The sequence below is a fragment of the Boleophthalmus pectinirostris genome, unplaced genomic scaffold, assembly GCF_026225935.1.
Source record: "Boleophthalmus pectinirostris isolate CB_2022bp ecotype Guang Dong unplaced genomic scaffold, ASM2622593v1 HiC_scaffold_19, whole genome shotgun sequence".
NCBI lineage: Eukaryota > Metazoa > Chordata > Actinopteri > Gobiiformes > Gobiidae > Boleophthalmus > Boleophthalmus pectinirostris.
In genome coordinates, this window is record NW_026571140.1 from 32,648,748 (window position 1) to 32,659,553 (window position 10,806).

The window sequence follows — 10,806 nt, forward strand, 5'->3', positions numbered from 1 at the left end:
GTGCAGCTCAGACCTGTGTCTACTTCACAATGAACTAGACTTGAAGTTCACACTTAAAGGTCCAATGTTACGAAAAATTCATTCTTGCAAACTTCAAGTCATGTTAGAATGACCTCATCCAAAACATACCTGGAGTTGTGTTTTGTTTCATTCACACCTGCTTGAATAACCCTTTATTATCAGTATGTCTATCTTCAAAGCTCAAAATGCTCTGTGATGTCCTGAAGCAGTAGTTTTCAACAGCTTAACAGCTACATTTTATCTTTTGTCTAGTGTAGAGTGCTGATTCCACAAGATAAAATCATCCAAATGACTCTAATGAAGGTGTATGGAGTTTAAAAACAAGGTGAAGAGTGTTTTCTGTTTGAGAGAAGAACTCATCTGAAATATGCATTATAACATAGATCCGAAAATAGTGTCATATGGGCCTGGGATCCAAAAAAACACTTCTTCAATACAGTATGAACATATAAGTCTGGTCACTGGTGAGATAGGTGTGATTGACAGGTGGACTGACCAGTCAGGCACCCACATGGTCCAAATACAGAGAGATATCTTTCTGGAGATAACATATGAGAGGACAGGGTGGCTGGGTGAGAAGATGGAGTGAGGAGCTCAGTCACACGGGAGGAGCTCGGAGTAGAGCCGCTGCTCCTCCACGTCGAGAGGAGCCAGCTGAGGTAGCTTCAGATGCCTCCTGGGCGCCTGTTCTGAACATGTCTCACCGAAAGGAGGCCCCAGGGAAGATCCAGGACACGCTGGTGGGACTATGTCCCTCAGCTGGCCAGGGAACGCCTTGAAATCCCTCCGGAAGAGCTGGAGGAAGTGTCCGGGGTGAAGGAAGTCTGGGAGTCTCTGCTTAGACTGCTGCAACTGCGACCCGGCGCCGGATAAGTGGAAGAAAATGAACGGATGGACATGACAAGTTTTCATGTTTTTCATAATTATAACTTAATCTGTTATTGTATCTTAAAATTGTTTGACATTAGTTCAGTGGCAGTTTGTAGGGAAAAAAGTACACAACAATCTAAATCTATAAAGGAAGGTGCATTATGTAACTGCCGCTGATTGTCTCTATGGAAATATTATTGCTTTTCCTTGAATGTTCCAGAACATGGTGGAACATTCACATCTGTGGAGATGAAACCCCTCTATCAAAGATACATGTCATCCAAGGTAAAACACCAGTAAGTGAATAACAACTTCCTCCAGTTCCTCCAGTGGGAAGAGCTGGTGGAAGTGGAGCTGAAGTTCCGTCATTGTGTTATCTTATCTTATAAATGTAATAAATATATTTGTCACACACAAAAAAACACACTGGCCAAAAGTGTATCCAAAATCTTAGAAGTGCTGGGACTTAAACCCATATGATCACAATACTTAGATAACTATGAATAATGAATGGACAGACTTCTGAGAAAACAGTAGACGCACTTCAAGATAACGACAGTGAACACAAAGGACCTGCTCTCACAGCATCACTGTATCAGGACTCCCCCCAAAACAAGAATAATGCAGATTTACAATGTGATTATGCCTCTTCTGTGAATAAAGTAACTGAGAAAAGGAAGGGAAATTTGAGGAAATACTGTCGCATGAAAACTAATGACAGTTTCGGTGAAATAGGGGCGTAGAGAAGAGGATGTAACTTGTGATAAAGTTACATCAGTGTGATTTGAAAAGCAAAGAATTTCACTGATTCACATGTAGGGCTGGGTATCATTAAAAAGTTGCCAATACGATACAAACCTTGATACATAGGCCACAATACACTGCGCTTTTAGTTCGATATGATATATTTCAAATTGATTCGATACGGTTCCAAAAAAAACAAAATGTCAAAATGAAAGCTGTGATTTGTTAAACCACTTCGTGAGCAAAGTTCATATGAAACACACCCATTTTAATCATCAAAACAATGAAAATTTCAAATGTGTTGCATAAATGAGTCACGTTGTAACAAAATTATTTAGAAAATATACCAAAAAATACTCTTGGTGATGTATCAATACAGCAGTCCCTGATATCAATACTGTATCATCACATTAAACAATACGATATATTGATATTTTGATATTTTTAAACAACCCATTCACATGCTTTTTGCAGTATCTGCTCGATCATAACTATTCTACACTAGTGTAAAAAGTTCTATATTGTGCAAAATTATTTCTTGTGAGCTGTTGTTATCTCCTCAAAAACAAAAGTAGACTTTAGTTCTGTTTCGCGGACACGTCTGAGTAACCCTTTTATTATAAGTTTGTCTACATCTCCAAAGCTCAAAATGCTCTGTTCCACCTTGTGATGTCATGTAGTGGCAGTGTTCCAAGTTACCAGCTACGTTTCACCTTTAGTTCAGTAGAGATTGGCGAATCCAGAGCTGAAATTATCCAAGTGATTCTAGCATATGGAGGTATATGGAGTTTTAAAACACAGTAGAGCACTTCTTGTATTACCACATGACATCACAAGGTGGAAGGTTTGTGTGTTTAACATGTGTGAATGCATAATATAAGCCCTTTAACATCAATTAGTATCTGAGTATTATTATTATTATTTTTTGTAACACTACAGTAGAGTTCAATATGTGGCCAGGACTACCCTAAAATTAAATTCCAAATCATAGAGAAACTTACCTAGTTAAATAAAGATAAATAAATAAACGATACATCAAGAGTAACCCTGCACTTCTATTCTGGCTTTAACTCGAAAGTTCCGTAGTGAGGCATTAAACTTATCTTTTATTTGTTCAATTTCAGTTGCATTTTTAAAGCTCAAAACCACATTAAAAAACATGGGCTTTTACACTGTGCAAACCTGCCTCACTTGGCCTGGTGGTGTCACTTGCTTGTGTCCATTTAATGCCATAGTGTGGAACATTTCAGGCAATTACATCTCAATGGAGACAAAGATAAATAAACGATACATCAAGAGTGATCCTGCACTTCTGTTTCAGCTTTACCTCAAATGTTCCATAGTGTGGCATTAAACTTATCTTGCATGTCTTTCAAAGTGGTTTTGAGCTTCAAAAATACAACTGAAATTGAACAAATGCATTTTTACACTGTGCAAACCTGCCTCTCCACATGTCTTATTATGTAACTTGGCCTGGTGGTGTAATTTGCTTGTCTCCGTTTAATGCTATAGTGTGTAACATTTGAGGTAATGCAATAATATCTCTTTAGAAACACTTAGCAGAACCCTCTCCAGAAGTTACACAGTGCAAAAATATGCTATAATGTGGAAATGCCAGTGCTTGACTCTTCTGCTCTCTAGTGGATGATTTCAGGTACTGCATGTTGCTCAGAATCTTAAATATAATTGCTTTGTGAAACCATAGTTAAGAAAACAGGATTCACAAAGTAGGAAACTTCTTTGCTGAATAGTACAGACTTGAAACACACCAGAGTCGAATCCATAAACATTTATTTAAGCATCACATAAACAAGTCCACCACCAATAATTACTTACTACAATATATGGTTTATATGTCTAGAGGTGGGTACAGTAGCAAAAATGGTACTCAAGTAAGAGTAGTGTTACTTCAAAATAATATTATTCAAGTAGAAGCACGAAATAGTGGTCCAAGAAGTTACATTATACTACTACTCAAGTGTCTGAGTTCGATTCATAATTCTCTAGTATTTTCGAAGAATGAGAAAAAGTAAAAAAGAGAACACCAATAATGTCAAATTGTCAGCTTTTGCGCAACTAAAACTTTCACTCAATTAAAGGTACACTGTGTAACTTTTTCATTGGGAAAGTCACTTGCTCGTTTCTATGGTGATGTCAGATCTGAGCTGTAACTTGGTCTGGTTTTCCATGATGATAGAAAGGTTTAATGCAATGTTGTGAAACCAGAAAAAGCAATTACAAATCTACGGAGAAAAGCATTTGATGGACACTCCACCAGAAAAGTTACACAGTGCAGCTTTAAATAAAATTGGCCTATAGAATGCTGTGATGCCATCTGAAACCTAAAATATAATGCTATTGAATATATCAGTTTTGCATTTTAGTTTCGCTCTGTGGAGGTTTAGTTAAAACATTACAGCGTTTTACATGGCTAACGTAACTGTTGCGAGTCCAAAATACTTTATCGCAAGTTTCACACGGTCTCATCACTTCCTTAGTGTGCAGGTTCTTGTGATCTTGATAAACTCTGATATTTTTAAAAACTTTTCCGCACTGTTCACACGTGTGCTTCTGCTCGGTGTGGGTCAGGGCGTGCTGTTTCAGGAGACTCGGGGACAGACAGACTCTGGGACATTCCTTACACTGGTGGACTCTCCTCCCTGTGTGGACGCGCAGGTGGAGTTTCAGTTTCAAAAAGGCCGAAAATGTCTTCCCACATTTGACACAAGCAAAGAGTTTAGTCTCAGACACGGGTTTCACAGGGTTTTCCTCAGCAGCGCCTCCGTCTGATGTCGTATTTATCTGGAAAAACAAAGCAAACTTGTATTTTCTGTTGCAATAAATTGGTATTGTGACATGCCAAATGCCTAAAAATTAGGGATGTAATGATATTTAAATCTCTCGAAACGGTATTTTCACGAGACGGTATGATATTTATTGCGATATTTTGTAGATGTTAACAAAATTGTGAAACTTTTTCCTTTTAAAATGCCTTGACATGACTTTTGCTCTGCCATAAACCAAAAAATTAAGACTTAAACCTGCTTAAAAATTATGATTCTTCTTATTATTTTTATTACTTTTCATGTATTCTGCACTGTAATGGAGCAAAGGATCATGGTATATGTAGTTCACTCAGTTTTTTTTAGCTACTGCTGCACCAAAACAATGAATTTAAGCAAAGAGACTTGCAATTTGATATATTGTGTCGGTCCACGGTATTATTGTGAGAATTTAGATGATACGATAACGATATTTCAATTATTGTTACATCCCTTCTATAAATTATGAAGTATCATTTAGTCTTGACTTATTTATTATAAATTTGACGTTATTGTTATTTATTCACACGTACCTCGGTTGTAGTGATGAGGTTGCTTGTGTGGCGCAGCATGTGATTCCTGAGCCCAGAGTCGGACCTGTACATTTTCCCACAGACCGCACACACGCAGCTCTCCTCCGGTTTAGCGTGAACAAACCTCCGGTGGTTAGATCGCGTCTGTGGAGTAGAGAACCCCTTCCCACACAGCTCGCAGACGTACGGCCGATCTCCAGAGTGTGAGTTTTGGTGCGATTTGAGAAGGTAACTCAACCGAAAGCATTTACCACACTCCTCACATTTGAAAGGCTTCTCTCCAGTGTGAAGTCGCTCGTGACGGATCATATGGGACGGTTTCAGGAACACTTTTCCACAGAATTTGCAGATGTTTGGTTTTCGGTGAATGCGATCGTGGACTCTGAGTTTTTTGGGGTCAGTAAATTCTTTTCCGCATTTGTGACAGGTGAGGTCCGTCTCCTCCTCTTTCTTGACCAATGCTGCGCTCTTTTCCTGCAAAACAAATAAAACAGGACAAGTCAAGATCTTTAAAGTGACAGGTTAGACTACTCATTTTACTAAAACACATTAAAGATCTTTATAATTCAGATTTTTGCAAAAAAAACATTCACATTTGTTTTCCCCAATTTCACCATTTTTAACTTTTACTTCTTAGTTGGAAATATACAAGGCAATTCCATAACTGTTACCTATCAAAACTCCTCTAATGTAAACAGAAATAATTATCTGACAAATACAAATATAAGAAAAAAAACCTTTATTTTGTTGTATTCATGATTAAAGTATCAGGAAAAAATGTGTTTCTTACAAACTGTACCTAACTTTTGGATAAAATTCTCCAATTCTCTCTAACATGATGCCATTTTGAACTCATACCTTGAATGTTTCTTCACAAATTGCTTCTTGATTGAGGCAAAAAACTATAATTTATATTTACAATAGTAATAATTAGGAGTGTGCAAAAATATTGAAATATCGATATATCATATCGCCTAATGTGATGATACAGTATCGATATCGTGGGCTGCTGTATTGATTTATCACCAAGAGTACTTTTTGGTATATTTTACTCAACTATTTTGTTACAGTGCAACAATTTTGTTGCTTGTTTGGAGGAAAGAAACTCATTTATGCAATGTTTTATATTAACTTTGCACAAGAAGTAGTTTAACAAAGACTTTTAATACCACAGCCAGATTTTAGCCTTTATTTTTATTTAACTGTATAGAATCCAATTGAAATATATCGTATCGAATCAAAAGTGCACTGAATCGAGATATGAATCGTATCGGCAATTTCTTAATGATACCCAGCCCTAGTTATAATCCCACCAAATTAAGTCAAAAAGAGAGAATCATAAAAACCTGTCATATGCCATTTTGTAAGGTTGTCAAAAGTTTTGAAAATCAGATACTAACTGACACTAAAACTATTATTGAAACAACACAAATTTTTGCAAGTATTGATACAGAGAAAGATCACATTCGCAGAACTGAAACAAACCTTAGCTGTGGAATGATCTTAGATGTATCAAAACAATAAGAGCACATAGACTATTATACGCCCACTATGGAACCTGCCTGTACGACTGAGGCATTACACAGATATAAAGCCACATGGTAATAAAAAAGAAAGTACTATTATTTCATTTTAAAATGATTTTGCCTAAATAAAGAGTCTTTTTATTATTGTTGCAGTATTGGAATCGGTATCGTGTATCGAGTCTATTCTTTAGTGTTGAAATCAAGTTTGAAATGTTAGTATCGTGGCAGCACACTACTATTTTGTTTGTAAACATACCTTTAAAGCCTCCAGTTGTTGATGCTTTTTTAATGCTGTTTTACTTTTGTATGTCTTTCCGCAGTTTTTACACACGTTCGGCCTCGCGTCTGTGTGGACGATCTGGTGAACTCTCAGATTAGACGCGTGGGTGAAAGTGCTTCCACAGGTATCGCAGGTGTACGGCTTCTCCCCTGTGTGGACCCTCTCATGTTCTCGAAGCTTAAACTTAGCAAGAAACAGCTTCCCACAAAAGGTACAGGAGTGGATCTTCCTCCCAGCATGAATGCGCTGGTGTATCTGAAGGTTTGTGATGGATGTCAATGCCTCTCCACAGGTTTCGCAGGTGAATGCCGCCCCCTGGTGTTCATTCGAATTACTGCTTCCTGGAGTGTAGGAGGAGATGGGAGTCGAGCAGTCTTCCTCTTTCACTGTGACGTTGAACACTTTTGTTTTATCATCCTGGAAAGAGAAAAAAAAAACATTAAGCAGTGCACTAGAAACAAAAACTTTACTAAAATAGCAAACGAAACATAAAAAATTAAGAAATGTGTTCACCAAATATAAGGGCATAATGATAGGATATGTTAAACTACACGTCACTAAAACATAGTTAACATATTTATATTTATATCACAAAATCTGTCAATCAGTGTTATTTGCCCTAAATGACTCCCTTCATCACTATGCATTCCTTTTCAGAAACTAAAAGACAAAATTGCTTTACAGTGTATTATTAGTACACTCCATACTCTGTGGTGGTAAGTAACTATTGTAGTTAGGGGTGTGCAAAAATATTGAAATATTGATATATCGTATTGTTTAATGTTGAGATATCACCAAGAGTATTTTTTGGTATATTCTACTAAATTATTTTATTACAGCGCTACAGTTTTGTTGCTTGTTCAGAGGTAGGAAGGAATATTTTCACTGTTTTGATGATTAAAATGGCTGTGTTTCATATGAACTTTGCACAGGTAATTGTTTAACTAAGACTTTCAGTATCACAGCCATGATTTAGTCTTTATTTTTTATTGAACTGTATCGAATCGTTTTGAAACATACTGCATTGAATCGTATCGAATTGTAAGCTAAGAGATATGTGTTGTATCATGGTTAATGTATTGAGGTATGTATCGTACTGGCAACTTCTGAATGATACCCAGCCCTAATTGCAGCCACATCTGCCCTGGGGAAGACTGACAGAAGCAAGGCTGCCAATCTGTGCCATGGGCCTCTCCAACCACTACCAACATTCACTCACACATCACATTCATTATACGCAATCAAGTGGGTACTTAAGGACACGACAACAGTTTCCATTAGGGCCACTGCTGCCCCACTGTGACACCTGGTATTCCCATCTCGAACTCCCATCCACGTACTAACCAGGTCCAGTGTTTCTTAGCTTCAAATAATAAACTTACTTAGACTTAGACAAATTTTATTGACCCTCAAGGGAAATTATTTGGACACAGTAGCTCACACATCACAATACAATATAATAACAAAGAGTAAAAAATATAAATGGTAATAATACATTCAAAATAAGTAGCAAAAACTGCAAGAGAGCTAAGAGGCACAATTATAAAACTGCATAACTGTACAAGTAAAAATAAAATATAAAAATATAGTAACACAAACACATATGTCTGCTATTTTATGACCAGGCCATTGAGAGTATTGAATGTTTTCTATCAGTGTTTTTGTCACTAACCTCAGTTGTTGCCCCAGTTTGCACTTGTTTGGATTTCTTATTCTTGAAGTGCACGTTGTGATGATTCCGAACTTTAGCTGGACTTGGGAACAGCTTCCCACAGTATTCACAGGCGTGTAGTTTCCTCCCGGAGTGAAGGAGTCGATGTGATTTTAGAGACAAACCATCGAGAAACACCTCTCCACATGTCTCACAGTTGAATGGGAGGGAGGTTATGGTCTGTTTTTTGGCCATTTTAGATCTAGAATACAAACAATAGAACATAAATAAAAGTTAGTTAAAGGTTGTATGGAGGATTTTTTTTAAATTTCAAATTGTCGATGAAAGTTCAAAATAGAATTATAGAGATGCAGCAGCCTTGCAATTATGATGAAATATAAGAATGAAAATCCATCAACTGTGGAAGTGGTGGGAGCAGATAAACATCAGCCAATAGATAACAAGGCTACCTCTTTAACTATTGGCTGTCTGGATGTCAATCCAACTCCCTACATTTCTAGCATCACTGACTTGCTGGTGCGCTGGGATTACATGGTTTACGTTCACCTCTCACGCACTTACGCTGTTAACTCAACTAACATAGCGGTTCTTAGCATCTTTTTTGAACTGTAGCTTTATCTCAGTTTGCACAAAGTTTGTTGTAATGGCAGACAAGAATTCTTTCACGACCAGTTCGGCGCAAAAGAAAGTCTGTTTTTGACGTCGCTGAAAGAAGAGAAGGGGAAGAGGAACAAAGCGTGACATTTAAAAAAGGACAAACAGTTGCTGCATTTCTCTTTCCTTGAAAAATCTTCTATACAATCATTAAATCAGTCATGGTCACAAGACAGAATTTGGTGAGTTCAAGATGACGTCAACATGGAATAATTAGAGAGACGTTTGTAAAAATAATGATAACAATAATCAAATAAAATAAAACATTGTTGTGCCATTTCTTCAACAAAATCAGAGTAATGCACAATTTGAATCTGGCCATATACAGTCAATTAAATAAATACCTTTTTACTTCCTGAAATCTGCCGTGTTTACATCAAGATCAAGAAAGAAAAGGTTAATGCATCGGGGCAGCATTTAAAGGGAATATATTACGTAACCCAGGACATGCTGGAGGGACTATGTCTCTTGGCTGGCCTGGGAAAACCTCAGGGTCCCCCTAGAGGAGCTGGAGGATGTGTCTGGGGTAAGGGAAGTCTGGGGGTCCCTGCTTAAACTGCTGCCCCCGCGACCCGGGCCCCAGGATAAGCGGAAGAAAATGGATGGATGGATGGATATTACGTAAATTTACTTTTAAGGGCTTTAAATCATTGTTAATAGTTATAACACTGTTCTCTCATCATTACCATACTTATTTTGATTCAGGCGTGTTTCAAGTAATCCTGTATTTGTCCTGTTTTTGAGGCTTGAGTGCTCAGAAAAAATATATGTATTCACCTACCCCCTATCCCCGCCCATTGTTACACTGAACAATAATTCATACTCCAGGTCATACATATAGGGTTCAAAAATGTCAACAATTAAAAAACATAAATGAACATCTGCTACTTGGTGCCACAGACTGTATAAAATGACATTTATACAGATTTATACTTCCTGCTTGTAAGGCCACAGGGCCCAGTTCAGAACAGGAAGTGAGTGGACCAGTTTAAGCCGTTTTAGATGTTTACATTACAATATAAGGTCTTCTTAAATGCACTGAGGCCGCATTTAAGGATGGCAAGCATGCAAATAGTCGGCCCATTTCATGGAGGGTTGGATAAAGATTTCAACATAGATTAGTTTGAGTCTGCACTGACGCTTACGTGGTGCAGCATAAAAGTCATAACACACGGACCTGCCTAAATGTGTTATTGCATTATTATAAGTGCATCAAGCTTCATGAACAGACGAGTTTTAAAATGAGAAAAACGGAGAAAAAGCACTGACCTGAGCTCGATTTTCAGACGATAATGCGGAACATGTTTTGTGGAAGCAACAATGCAGCTCCTGTTCTGATCATTACAGGAGTTATGGCGCCACCTGCAGGACTGGAGGGTCACTGCATTACACTTCCATCATGAATAGGCTTTTCGCGCAGTGTATGTGAAAATAAATTTAAAAATAAAATAAAATAAAAAACAAACAAACAAACAAATAAATAAATAAATAATAACTCAAAACAAAATAGCCTTTGGTCTTTGCTTGATCACTGCTTTGCACAATCTTGGCTTTTCACAAATGTACCGTGTCAAATTCCTACTTTGTGTATTTTCTTCACTGAGAGTAAAACTTTTTCTGATTCTGATCCTGACATCTGTGAAGTGAAAACAATTTCTGGTTTGGACTCTGCAGCAATATCAAC

At 37.4% G+C, this 10,806-nt stretch overlaps 1 protein-coding gene across 1 annotated transcript; it reads right to left on the reverse strand.

The window, feature by feature from the left end:
- Nucleotides 1-3,409: 3,409 nt before the first annotated feature.
- LOC110172968 (gastrula zinc finger protein XlCGF26.1-like) lies at nt 3,410-10,471 on the reverse strand. Its single transcript, XM_020938935.2, has 5 exons — nt 10,392-10,471; nt 8,469-8,709; nt 6,773-7,213; nt 4,991-5,464; nt 3,410-4,437 (listed from the first exon to the last, which is right to left on the reverse strand). Exons 2-5 carry the CDS (start codon nt 8,700-8,702, stop codon nt 4,003-4,005), a joined length of 1,584 nt encoding a protein of 527 aa, XP_020794594.1. The 5' UTR covers nt 8,703-8,709; nt 10,392-10,471; the 3' UTR covers nt 3,410-4,002.
- Nucleotides 10,472-10,806: the final 335 nt, after the last annotated feature.

Excerpts from the sequence above, each read along its gene's own strand:
- LOC110172968 (XM_020938935.2), bottom strand. The coding sequence starts at position 8,702 with ATGGCCAAAAAACAGACCATAACCTCCCTCCCATTCAACTGTGAGACA. Across the intron at positions 7,214-8,468 it reads AAACTGGGGCAACAACTGAG|GATGATAAAACAAAAGTGTT; the intron begins GTTAGTGACAAA and ends TTCTCTTTCCAG. Across the intron at positions 4,438-4,990 it reads ACCTCATCACTACAACCGAG|ATAAATACGACATCAGACGG; the intron begins GTACGTGTGAAT and ends TTGTTTTTCCAG.